The 13,568-nt window shown below is 43.8% G+C and overlaps 1 protein-coding gene across 2 annotated transcripts in view; it reads right to left on the reverse strand.

Moving 5' to 3' along the window:
• Positions 1–13,568, reverse strand: part of LOC130695239 (uncharacterized) — a 28,111-nt gene that overhangs the window by 2,199 nt on the left and 12,344 nt on the right. Inside the window, exons 6-16 of one of the 2 annotated variants that reach the window (XM_059495067.1) lie at positions 12,153–12,522; positions 10,697–11,081; positions 4,859–5,014; positions 4,632–4,714; positions 4,216–4,478; positions 2,501–2,682; positions 2,240–2,278; positions 1,701–1,756; positions 933–1,262; positions 533–829; positions 352–447 (exon numbers count right to left, since the gene is read on the reverse strand). In XM_059495067.1, coding sequence (XP_059351050.1) covers positions 352–447; positions 533–829; positions 933–1,262; positions 1,701–1,756; positions 2,240–2,278; positions 2,501–2,682; positions 4,216–4,478; positions 4,632–4,714; positions 4,859–5,014; positions 10,697–11,081; positions 12,153–12,522 — 2,257 coding nt within the window. The remainder of the gene's footprint in view (positions 1–351; positions 448–532; positions 830–932; positions 1,263–1,700; positions 1,757–2,239; positions 2,279–2,500; positions 2,683–4,215; positions 4,479–4,631; positions 4,715–4,858; positions 5,015–10,696; positions 11,082–12,152; positions 12,523–13,568) is intronic. The other variant, XM_057518359.2, reaches the window with a different exon arrangement.

The following is a 13,568-nucleotide window of genomic DNA, read 5'->3' on the forward strand; positions in this document are numbered from 1 at the left end:
CACTTGCATATCCTTTCAAATGCGCAGAGATTTGTGCTTTGCATCCTCATCTGTTGAAATCACGACTGAAATTGTTTTCGATAAAGGCTCCGAACGTGTGGTGAAATCCCGCAGGAGGTGTGCGCAATAAAGAGGAATTAATTCGTTCTAAGTACACGGTAGCATGGCTCATTGCACGGCAATCATTTCAAAGATGTCATCCTCTGCCTTGACGCACTATCTAAAGGCGATTACGATCTACTCAACTCCAATTTAAGAGAATAGCAGCACGGCAAAATGGCAAAGGCGGACAGCCGATGGTCTTTAAATAATGAAAGCGGCGTAGGGAAACATCAAAGCGGACAGACTTACACAGCACAATTCATCCAGGTTGCCGAAAAGCAATTCGGGTTCGGCAAACATGGCGTATCCTTCCACCTGGATCTTTTTGAGCGGGTCCATGTAGACCTATAAGATAACACACGTTCAAACTGTCATGTTGCTGGCCGCTTAAACTAATTCCGAAAGGTCAATTCTTGTCTGATCATTTTACGTTTTTGAGGACCATAAGGTGGTCGTAGAGGAAAGCGCACTCGCTCTGGAAGAGATCCCAAAGTGCCTCTCTGCCCCTGAGCTCGCATTTCTGGCCGGAGGTGGGCGGACAAGGCGGTGGCTGTTCGAAAGAGAAGGTAATTTCGCTGACATTGGCCGTCGCCATGTCCTTTTCTTCGGCCGTTTGCGTAATCTCTTCGACAGGAAGAACCTCCTGGATGACCGATCTGCGATCGAGGCAGCGCTCGCTCATCGTCCGCACTAATCCGAACCTCGCCCGCTTCTCTTGCGTCCATTCCTATATGCAGAAATTTAAAAAAAAACGGCCACTTTGTTAGAAGAAAAAAAAAAAAAAAAAAAAACTGAATTTTTTTTTAGAGGAAAAATTTCAAAGAAAGGACCTTGATTCGGGACGAATAATCTTGATGAGTAGCCTGGCGTACTAACACATTACGCGTGGGTTGGGTCGTTGACGTGGTGCCCGGAAACTGGATGATTGGTGTCCTTCCGGCGACTGGCGATGTGGCCGCCTCTTCGGTTGTCGAAGTCAGCGTCGATTTCGTGGCTTTATTGAACGTTTTCTGCTGCTGGACAGTGGTGAGGAAGTCCGTCCAGCAGAGGCCTCTGTAGCGGGACAGCTGGTCGTCCAAAAAATTGGACGGCTGCAGACAAGTCAATACCTCTTCAAGGCCGGAGAGGCTCTCGGATTTAGTGCGGCCTGACCTGTCGAACTGTTCCGGCAAATAAAAATATTCGTTTTTTCTTTCGTCAATATCAATTATAGCATTCGAGGGATTTTTTTTTATTGGCCCCTCGTCGAGTCTGTTTTTTTTTTTTTTCTTCTCTTTTCCACACACACACACAAATCATTCAATTATGCGCATACAACATCCTGTGGAACTACGCACGAGTGCATCTCTCGCAGTGCAAAACGATCGATCGGCCGTTCAATATAACACACAAATAAAAAATCGAATAATAAAAAAAAAAAATTGTGGGGCATAAAGGGCAGTATGTGCTCGATATGTGCCCTCCATCGATTGCGATAGTCGTGACTACGCAGCGGCAACAGATATCATCGCGGGGGACGAACTACAATGGCGTTTTTTTTCGTTTTTTTGTTTTTTTTTGTTTTGCAAACAAAAGCGATGGAGAGAAAATAGATTTACCAATTTGAGCAAGGACCAGCTGTTTTTCTGTTTGCGGGCGGCATTGGAAGCAGCATCTGTCAAATCGCAAATAGAATTCGAGAAATATAAAAACACACAAAGGCGATTGGATTAGAAAGACGCGCTCCAAACACGCAGCGCATTTACAGAATGTACACACACAAGAAAAATCGTTCAAACAACATCCCTCATTTCAGTTGGAAACCTTCAATGTTGTTGTGTTTTTTTTTTTTCTTTCGTGGCGAGCAACAGACGCGAGTAAAAACATAAATACGTTAAAAGGAGAGGTGTTCATGTCTCAATTTTTTTTTTTTGGTTTCTGATTTTGAACTGGGCCAAATGCGTCACGCGACATTCCAAAGAAATATGTGGCGTATATGGCGGTGGGAGGGCGTTAGATACTATTGACGTAATAACGATTTATTATCGACTGGCCAGCGATTTAGTTTTTCTTTTTTTTTTTTTACTGAAACTTGAACATAAAAAAGTTTCTAAAAGGAAGGGCAGTTGGACGTGTTTATGTTGACTTTTATAGTTACCGGTATCTCCGGCTAGGCTCTGAGTCGATCCATCCCAATCTGCGGCCATTGCAAAAAAAAAAAGGAAAGAAAACAAATTTTAAAAAACGAAATATTACAACATATCAAACTACAATAATCTGATTAAGATTTGCTCTTTTTTTTTTTTTTATTAATATACTTTCAATTTTCAAGGTGTCACGTGAAAGTTTGATTGTTACGCAAGGTGGAGGATGTATACGGAAGATTGAAAGGATTTTTTTTTTTTTTTTTATTATTTACCCAGGACGCTGTTTCGCTGCGTGAGGACTTTGCTGTAGACGAGCAGATCGCCCGGGCAGATCTGCATCGGCGGAATGACGACGATGGAGCTGCGTCTCTGGGCGCGGGAATTGCCGGAACCGCCCGAGCCGCACGAGCCTCCGCCCGCGCTCCCGCCGCAATTGCCGTCGTTTTCCGCGCAACTGCGTCAAAATGGCATACGTTTTTTTTTTTTTTTTTAGTAAGATGCCAAACATTTGTCATTGCTTCATTCATTTAGAGATCCCAAAGAGGCAAAATGACGTCCCTCTTGGGTCGGCTAGGCCAATCATTTGGGTACGTCCGCACAAGACAAAAAAAAAAAAAGGGAACAAGCGAACGGGGGGGGGGGGTGGTGTTGAGCGATGTGAAAATGTGCGAAAGAGAAATGAGCCAATAATAGGAGAGAAAGTAATCGAGAAGAGGGGGGGGGATGACGGTAGCAGATGGAGAAAAAGATGACAAACAGACCAAGACGGGACCGAAATCAATGGCTGCGCTCACCGAGAAGGTGGGACAAGTCAGGCGGAACGCATCGTCATGACAACGCTTTATTTGCCGTTGGGTGTGCAGTCGTAGCTCTAGTGAATATTGCACGTATAAAATCCCGAATTACCGGGTGCCCCCTTTTTTTTTTTTCCTTCCCAGCCCAACACGACCCTGTCCCCCTTTTTGTTTTCTTTCATTGTCGGCTAAACAAAGTGTCAACAGTTGGTACACTCACACATGGCCAACATCACCTTAACGTGCGTTTAAAAAATTTGCATAGACAATGCACAGTTGACTTTGACCTACACCCAAAATCAATTCTCACTTGACATCAATCCGAACAGACGCCGTTTCCTTGATGCCGAAATGGAAACCTTGTTTACGTCTTTTCAATTACTTTTTTCCCGATTACAGCGTTTTGAAAGAGGAGCCTCGTCCAAAAGATGAAAGTCTGCGTCTCATTTCTTTTTTTCGACCCACTGCCAAGGATATATAACAAGCCGCCGATAAGGAAGCGTTAGAAGAGGCGGCAGGTACATATATTTTTTTTTATTTTATTTTGATACCTTAGCTTATATAGGCAGTTGGAGAAGGGATTTTGCCCATCATCGACGCACGATGCTTTGATCCCCGATGATCACTCGCCCGGGCAATCAAAAACCCTACGCAAGATGCTGTCTCTCTCTTTTCTGTCCTTTCGCACAGTGGTAGAGAGAGAGAGAGAGTCTAGATCCTTGACAAGCTGATATTACGAGAGCACCTTTGCGGGGCTGCCCCGCTATAACTCGCAATGTGTCTGTTGTATAAAAACGAGGCTTTCATTTTATTTTTATTTTTTTTTTTTATAGCCCTGGAAGCTTATCGATATACGCTTCTCTTTTTATATAGCACAGTGGATTGGATCTTTCGCAAATATTGTGGGCTTTTTCCTCCCTAAACTATAAGCGTCAAATTCTATAGCTTCTTTATAAAGACATCGCGTTTCAACAATAGACGGCCATCACGTGAATATTTTCATTAACTGATGTACAATGTTTTTTTTTGTTTTTTTTTTTTTTCAAATCTTAATCAGGGGCTTTCACCTATCAATCGTTAAACGCGTACCCCGACAGGTGAGGCAAGCCAAGAGTCACGCAGCCAAAAATCGATATTAATTTAAAAAAAAAGAAAAAAAAAGAAAAAAAGACTTCATTAAAAATGGATCTGACCTGGTGGATGTTTCTTTGTCGACGCTCTGCTCCGTGTCCTCGCTGCTGTCCATGTTGTAAGGTGGGATTTTCGGCGGGACGAGGGCCCGTCGACGGGTCAGAACCGAAGCGGGCGGTTCGGGTTGTTCTTCATCAACAGCTGTCGTCGTCGTCGAACGCCGGCAGCCGCCGCTCCCGATACTTCCGGCGATGCTGCCACTGCCGTCCGGCGGCTGGTGATGGCAGCTGCCTGAAAGCGATTGTCCAGGAAACAGTTCGTGTTCCTTTTTTTTTTTTTTTTTCGATCAAGACAACAATGTCCATTTGTGAGTAAAAAAAAAAAACAAAACAAAATGCGTAAATAGAAAAATAAATGCACGTTAAGGAGGGTAAAATCGATCGAGGATCGTTATGTCGTAAACAGCTGAGTTTGTTACATCGTCTTGGACGTTGGGCGATGGTAAATTGATGTAGGGTGGGTTGATGGACTCTCGGCTGCCATCTCGTCCGCGCACTCTTCCTATTGTGTCCTCCCCGAAAATAATACGTACATATGAAAAAAAAATAAATAAATAAAAGAGATACGGCCATGAAAAAAAAAAAAAAAAAAGATTGCTGATTCAAGAAAGAATGTAATATCGATAGTACAATACGGATATGTTACCTCCGGAGACTATTTTGAGCCGGTTGCTGTCGTGTATGGACAGGCTGGACTGGTTGCTGCAAAAATGACAGGGAGGATCCGCGTCCGGGTAGTGTAGATCGCTCAAATGCTCGATCCTCGTCATCTCGGGCCCGGATTTCAGTTGATCCTCCAATACTGTCGTTCATCGTTTTTTGATCAGATGCCATTTTGCAACACGATCGGAATAAAAAAAAAAAAAGAAGAAGAAGATGGGTACAAATCAAATTTCGATTGGTAGGCACAGCGAAATGCATAAAGATAGAGTGCTCTGTTCAAAGGCAAAAGTTTGAAGTGCAACGACAAAAAGCTTGAAAAGTATGCGAACCAAAGGTGCACTGTCGAACGGCACCGTACATCTAATTGCATATAGCGGCCTGTATTACATCGCGCAGATAAACCAGTTTTCACTTTCGCTTTGTTTTCAATCAAAAGAGCAAGGAGTTAAATCAGAAAACAAGAAAAGCATAGAGCACCATCTGAAATCCTTGGAGCTCTTTAATGTGAACCGAATCCTACCCCCCCCCCCCTCCCGTCCTTCTAGTAGGCGAGGATATATACGTCAACATCAAAGGGATTGCCAAAGGGGATCTGTTTCACCCTTCACGTAAGATAGGCAATTCCTCGTGTTTATACATCTGCAATGGTCGTCTTACTTCAGCCGTCAGAATACAAGAGGACTGGGTGCTCATTATCGATCGTTTTCCCATTCTCCTTTTCAAACGCATTCGGCCAATGGCCAACCGGGCGGGTCCTATAACGTGATTTGCTTCATCTTCGATTATAATGCACAACTATCGAACCGCAAACGAAAAACAGTGTTTGGGATGATAAGCCTTAAATTTTTTTTTTTTTTTTTTTTTTTTACACGTACTGTATGATTAGTCCGCATGTTATCTTGTTGTGCTCTATGCCAGAGCTGCTGATCAATGCGTCCCGGTCTATTAATTCTATTTCTCTACCTGCGCTTCGTTGCTGATTGGTAATACGAAACCTTTTTGTTACGGTCTGTTGGGGTCGCCCTTTTTTTTTTTTTTTTTTTTTTTTTTACATGGACAAGCGTAGAAGAAAAATCGAGCTGATTGTCATCGTATTATTATTGACCGATAGCAAACAAGAAACGATGTGGAGGTATACAGGCCCCCGCAAAAATTGAATCGCAATGTTGCCTGGTCTAATAAGAGGGGAAAACGCTAGCCCGAATACGATGTTATTGGACATGTATGAGAAGACATGTCATTGACGATGATTCATGGCGATCATCAAACAAAGAGTCCCACGCAAAAACAAGAATGTCGTCCTGTGACGGGCATCTTTGCTCGTCAATAAGACGCAGATAAAATTCGAAAAAAAGGGGGAAATGTTATAGACTTTTGTGGGTCTTGTACGATAACAAAAATTATGCCGAATAAAATGCTAAATAAGAAAATATGATTGGCGTATTAATCAACGTTGAAGCTGATACATTTTTTTTTTTTCACCTTGCTTGAATTGAGTCAAATCAGCAACTATTGTGAGAGAGTGGCTGAATCGACAGGGTGACAATGGCAGTGGCGATCAATCAGAAAGTTGGTCGTGTACATATCTAAGGAATCTTTTTGTGTCCGATTCTATTTACTCTTGTCGAATACAATCACATACCAATAGGTATAGCCCTAGACGGATCGATGAAGCGAGAAAGAAATGATGAAGGAAAACACTCGAGCATTGCGGTTTCAAAGTCCCTTAAAAGAGTTTCAATATTCCCACAAAATCCTACAATCAACGTCCCTTATTGCAAATGTTGCGCACATCACACGAGAGTCTGTATCACAACAATAGCTCGGATAACAAGAAACAAAGAGCGAAGGGGGAGGGGAGGGGTTAATAATGAATACCAACACGAGTCTACGTACACTCATACGTAAAAAAAATCAGCATAAATGGGTGTTTTCGAATTGTATAACGCCGTGCATCACAAACACGCTGTTGCCTGTAGTAACTGAGAAGCTTTCACGCAACCAAGTCTATCATTTTTTTATTATTATTTCATTCGTTCACGTTTTAACGCAAGAAAAATAGTTTGCCTTCCCTTCGACAGCCAAACAAATACGAAGAACTACTATGACTATGAAAAATGACCCGAGTCTAGGACTAGTGTTCCAAAATAAGAAGTTCGCTTTCCAGCTAACGACTTTAATAAAGAACAAATGAAACGAAAAAAAAAAAAATGCTTATCCTTCTTCTATACAGCAGCTTGTTATACTTTAGGGGGCGTTCCACCAGCACCAGTAGCGCTAGTGGTGCCATATAATTACGACAGCTTCTCCTTTCTTTCCTTTTTTTTTTTTTTGTTTTTTTGGAATGATTACCGAGAATAGGTTGTTGTGTTGCATCTGTCGGATGATGACAAACAAGTTGTTGCTTCCAACCGATTGGCGATTTGCCGCCAGTACCGCAAGATGCGTGATCATTATCCGCTGTGTTGAGCATCGTCACACGGATGCTACTGGCCCGCACGTCGATGAACGATACGCATCCGAATGTGCGACACCAAATAGCATAAATACAGACAGTCTTAAAGAAATCACCACTGGTAATTGAACAAGTCAACGGGAAGGGAAAACGTCGCTGTGATATAACAAATGAGCCTCTTCGTCAACGCAGCAATGCGGAAAAACCCAACGTTCTTTTTTTTTTTTTTTATATCTTCCCAGATAACACGGATGGAATGATATCGCAAAGTACAATAATTTATTTTTTGTTTAAATAAAAAAAAGAGGGAGAGAGAGCCTCCGACGCAAAAGATTTGGCACAAAGTAACGAGAGTGGAACGGAGAACTGGGATTGCGCGGATGCAAAACCTGCTCTGAAATAGCAGCGCTATGGAGAGGCTTATAGAAGAGAGAGAGAGAGAGAGAGAGAGAGAGAGAGAGAGAGACACGCACGAGCCAGGAATGCTGCGTCGCTGCTACGGCGCCAGGAGCGCAGACCGCTATATACAAAAAGAAAAAAGGGCCCAGCGTCGTTTAATAGCTGCGCGTTTTCTTCGTCCACGACAGCCCTCTCTCGTCTTTTTCTTCATTGGCACCATCACGCAGACTCCCGCCGCACACCAACCCAAAAAGGTCTATTCGCGTGTTGTCGCTCTTATAGACGTACGTCGTGTACTTGTTATCTTTTCGCTGCGCGAGACAAAGTTGCAACAGCATCTTGCCACGTTGATGGGCGAATGCACGCACGGAATTGCGTGATAGCCAGAGAGAAAAAAAAAAGAATCGACTACTGTTAGGGGAGGGGGGGGGGGACAAATGAGAGAAAAGGTTGCACGAATTCACGAGCCTCTTGATGAATTTTCATTAATAGAAGAGGGCTAAGAGCTTAGTTATGTTATTAAAGCCAAGCATCGCCAGTTTAACAAGGTCTTTTCCTTCCGTCGTTGTGGGTCGTTCATCAACTACTTCTTTATGTACTACGACAGCGTTTATTGATTTATCCTTACGTCGTGTACACGTTTTGTATTCCCCTTTGGTTGTATCGTTCGTGACCTGGGAGGACATTTTAACAAACCCCTCACCCTCCAAAAAAAAAAAAGAAAAGAATAGGCGATTTTGATGATGGCGTATTTATCTGTTGTGGATGTTCCAAATGAATCCGATCTCCCCCCCCCCGGGGGGGGGGGTACATCATCTCTAATGAGTTAACGATGATGGGGGTCACAAAGGATGAACATCGCCCCCTCCTGTCATACCGTCGAGTTCCATCACAACAGGGAGGTTTTTTTTTTCATGCAGATGCGGTGCACGAGTCGCATAGCAACCGCAGAGTTCCATATACTAATGGAAACTCGGAAAAAAGCGAGTGTTGTGACTACGTACGCCACAACACGTAGATATTTGGGGATTTTTTTTTTTTTTCAAAGAAAAGAAATTGCCTATTGGGGCTGTCCGTCTACATAATGGTGCACTATAGACGTAAAAAAAAAAAAAAAAATAGCGACGCATCGAATGTATTGACGTCGACGTATTGTTTCCGTCTCATTTACTATGGGTAAGCAAAAGTATTGTGCTGTGCGTGTGTGTGTGTGTCGCTTTCAATCACATGAAAAGGCCGTTGATACAAATGATGTACCACAGCGAGCAAGACTATCTTTGCGTGTCGAACCCACGTCATTGTAAAAATGGCCTGGGAAAGAAGTGTCGCTAGTTTATGGAGAAGGGTCTAACAACAAGTCAACACACACACACACACACACACACACACACACACACACACACACACACACACACACAAAAACAAAAAAACAAAAGAGAGAGCCACACAATTCTGCTGGAATATACAGGCCAAGAAAAATGCGGAGAGAAGCAAAACATTCGTACGTGTGTATGCACAGGGCGTATAAAGAAGCGAGTGAAACAAGGGCAGGCCTTTTTCTACTTCACGTTCGAATATAAATACAAATTTCGATGGCGTGAGAACGTCACGCGGGATGATCCCATCGGTCACAATCACTCGCAGCCTTCTTGTTTTCTGATAGCGATTGCGTATACAGCGCACAGGCAGCCACTTGGCGCTCGCCAGATACACTGTTGGTTACGAAAAATGCGGCTTGTTTTCATCCGACCAAAGAATTGCGGGACCGGGAAAAAAAAAAAAAAAACTGCCGCTATTGTGATGGCATCGAGCCATATCATTATCCAGTTCAATAGCTATACGAGATGAGCGCGTGAGTCGAATGGAACGGTAGAAATGCTATGCGCTGCTCTTTGGCATGGCGTCAAAAGACAAAAGGCTTTTTCTTTTTCATTTGATTTTTTTTTTTTTGTTTCTGAGGGCAGGGAATCAAGACGATGAGCAGCTGCTGGAACAAAAAAAAAAAAAAAAAAAAAAAAATGAGAGTGGACGACGCAGTATATATATGCACACATAGAGAAGGCTAAGCAGAATGCATTCGAAGACGTCTTGATGGCTGTCGATGGTCTATTAAAGGCTTATGGCTGTAGCAGCCGGAATGAGTAAAAGGGACCCGTGAACGGTAAAGAAGAAGAATATGGCACGCAAACAAAACAAATGATAATGAAAGGAGAATGAAAGAATGCACTTGACGCGGTCGATATATAGGAAAGAGAGAGAACAGCAGGAGATACACACGTTTTTGGAGGGGGCCGGCTCGAATCCACTGGGATGTGCACGACCGTATTATGCACAGCCGAGTGATGCGTCCGACAAACGATAGATAGGCAGCGGCTTCTCTCCTTTTTTTGTGCTGTTAATGCTGACGCGTCTACAAAGGGGCGACGTTATTAGCCTAATTTAAAACGGAATCAGAGCGAAATGAATTGGGCTAATTGCCGATCGCATCAATATCGATTTTCCTTGGGTGTTGCCTTCCACACGGAGCGGCGGTATGTCATAAAAACAGTTTTAAGAAAACAATTGAAAAAAACAGAAATTGCTGCCGTCTCAAATAGCCATACGTGGAAAACAAAAAACAAGAGGCAAAATACAACAATAATTCCTGCGCGATGAGAGTGAACCTCTAATCTATCCGTATTATTACATAATAAAAAAAAATCAGACAAATGCCAAATGCATTTGTCCTCTAAACAAACTACGGGGACCTTTGCGGCCCTCCTTGTCGTCGTCCATTAGATTACAGACCGCCTAACAAAAACCCCCTGGATCCACATTATCTGTGCTCCCCCCCCACCCCTGCTTCTCCATTTCATTTACCAACATCGTAAACACGAAATTCAAACTACTAAAAAAAAAAATTGTTCCGACGGTGATTTTGTTTTTGTTTCGGCTTGTAATTGAATTTAAAGCTCTATTATGATATACCTCTCTCCAGGTAGGCGAGTCCGCTACTCGTTGGCTCGATTAGCCTCAAAGAGGCCGGCTCCGGTGAGACACTCTCCGCTCGCAAATGAGGCTGTAATAGTAAGGACGCTTGCCCGGCGTGATGGTGTTGGTAGTGATGCTGGTGGAGGTGGCGGGATCCTTCGATGCCATCGACGACGAGGAACGACTCGCCGACAAACGATCCGAAATCCGAAGGATAGTCTGACATCTGGCGTGAAGGCAAAGAGATCCAGTCTTGACTGCCACTTCGGCCGCTAATAGACGACGAGCAGCCCGACGCTCCGCCGCTTGATCCCGGCTGCATCCGCACAGGTGAGCGACGACATAAACGCGACAGTCGTGAAATAGATGACGTTGCCGGACTCTATTTTTGTTTTGAGCGTGTGTTTTTTGTTTTTTGTTTTATTTTGTTTTTTTTTTCGCAGGGGGGGGAGGGAGCATCGCAGAGTTTTGGGGCGAGAAATCCGAGACGGATAAAAGAGGTGGGAAAAAAAAAATGAGAGTTCAATCTTTTTGTTCTTGTTTCACTAAGACAAACTAACATTCGTCACATTCCACAATGGCTATAACAAGTTTGCGTTTCTAATCAAAGCGAAAATACTAACTCAGCTATACTACAACTGTCTGAAATCATCCCTGGCCCCAAAACGAAAAGCATGTGACGTTTTAATTTAAAGAAGAAAAGAAAAAAATCAAATCAAATAGCACGTGGGTTGAATTCTCGAACGCGTCGTTGTGGAAATACCGTGCTTGATTAATAATGATGTAGCAATGGCTGTCGGCTGTCGCCCAAGACCTCCAAATCATCTGATTGTAAATAGAAATCTTGATTTCTAAATCATATTTTCTTGACAGAAATCCGTTTGGCCCTTCTCTCTAAACCCCCCTCCCCTCCTGTTTTATTTTTTTGTGTGTGTGTTGTTTGTAAACGCGTCGCAAAAAAAAAAAACAAAAGAAAAATTGCTACACACAACGCGTTTCGTTATCATTGGTCGTGTCGATCGATAGATGACGAAACGTTTAGCCATTCGACTACAGGCCCCAAAGATCAAACAGCAAATGGAAACGGTTACATCTATATAACGTTAGACACACATAAACACAATTGATCTAAAGCTTCTATCGTATAGCAGTTACGTGAGGCAAGCGTTCTAATCTGCTCGTACGGACAGCAAAACGTAATCATCACAATAGCTTCTATACGAGGCTCGCCTTTTTGATATCTCTTATTCATTTGTTTTTAATCCCACGCCAACCCCAAACGATGACGATCTCCATCACGTATTCAATTCGTAGGTGTAAAGAAGCCGTTAATGTTACTCAACGATGATTCTGTTTGTCTTCACGTCATCACAATGTCAATTCGTTTGTTTGTTTTTTTAACGCACGAGAACTTAGAAATAGAAAAATATATATATATATATAAAGCGCAGACCTCGACGCTGTTTTGCTTGCGGACGGTGCAGCCGGTAGCGGCCAATGAATTACGGGCCGATTGGGTCTGACGCGGCGTCGGTACTTCCAAACTGGACTGATGCTGTGGCGACCACGAGCGTCGCGTCGTCACTCTCGGGCCTCCCATTAAACTGTTGGCATTCAATCCCAACAAAGGGCTCAAAGTCAGTCCCGAAATGGTGGTGGAAAGCGAACGGGCGGGGGACGGAGGCGTCGCGTTCATCCGCCGATTCGAATTGGGGCTGGTGCTCGTACTCCGGTAACTACTACCCGCACTGTTCTCAGGCCGGCTCAATATCGGCGACAATGATTTGCCCGGACTTAGACGTTGATCCATCGTGTCCCGATGTCTGTCGCTTTGCTTCGTGAACGAGTTTTCAGACGGGCCCGTCGGATCGCACGGATTACTAGCTGATGAAACGGATCGATGTGCGGATACAATTGATGCAATCTGGCACCGACGATACGAACGGCACTTGGACACATCCGGGTAAACAGAAACAAAGTTCGGAAAAAACAGGACTCTTCTTTTTTTCGGAGTGAGTGCCCGCGTGAAAAGAACAAACGCCCGCGTCTCACAACAATCGATGCTCGTTAATCACTACTCTTCAGAGCAGTCCAGCAATAACGGCCCGTGCGAACATTAGCGGGACCGATGTTTGCCGATGCAATCCACATGTCGGTCATCACCCGTTACAACGGCTGCCAAACAAGTAGCATGTCGACGTTGCGCTCTATTACACGACACGAACGCTCTTGCCTGTGCAAACGCACGGCCAAAGAAAGACAAACTGGCCTTCGATGATGAACTAGAGGATTCGTTTCCTGTTTTCAGCGTACCGAGAGTCCCTATCACTTGCTTCGCCCTTCCGCCCGTTGAGTAGTATTACGTGTGAGCTCACGGGTCGCAGTCACTAGAGAGAGAGAGAGAGAGAGAGGCTAAGAAATGGAGACAGTCAGAGAGAAACAGCGTGCTGTGCTCTCTCCCAATCAATACGGAAAAGAACGAGAAGAGAGGTGGGAGGAGGAGGAGAGAGGAAGATGGATGTACACACAGGAGCAGAAGCTCACTATGTATATATATACAGGGAGGGGGGGGGGGAAAGAGGAGGGGGGAAAGAGGAGGAGGTCCAAGTGGGTGGATGAAGGTGGGAGTCTTTGTGTGTGTGTGCATATAGGTCTTTTACATTATATATAGGAAGCCTTATTTATATTTATATCCTCGGTATATGAAACTCGGAAGCTTCTCACTCCTTTCTCTGTTTCTATTCTCCCTCTCTCAAAATGTGACAACAAAGCGCCTTTTATATATTTCTCAAATATTTTACTACATCTATCCGTATATTGCTTATATTTTAGACTCTTTTGAAATGCCAACCTTTACACAAAGAAGACG

The sequence above is a fragment of the Daphnia carinata genome, chromosome 4, assembly GCF_022539665.2.
Source record: "Daphnia carinata strain CSIRO-1 chromosome 4, CSIRO_AGI_Dcar_HiC_V3, whole genome shotgun sequence".
Classification (NCBI taxonomy): domain Eukaryota; kingdom Metazoa; phylum Arthropoda; class Branchiopoda; order Diplostraca; family Daphniidae; genus Daphnia; species Daphnia carinata.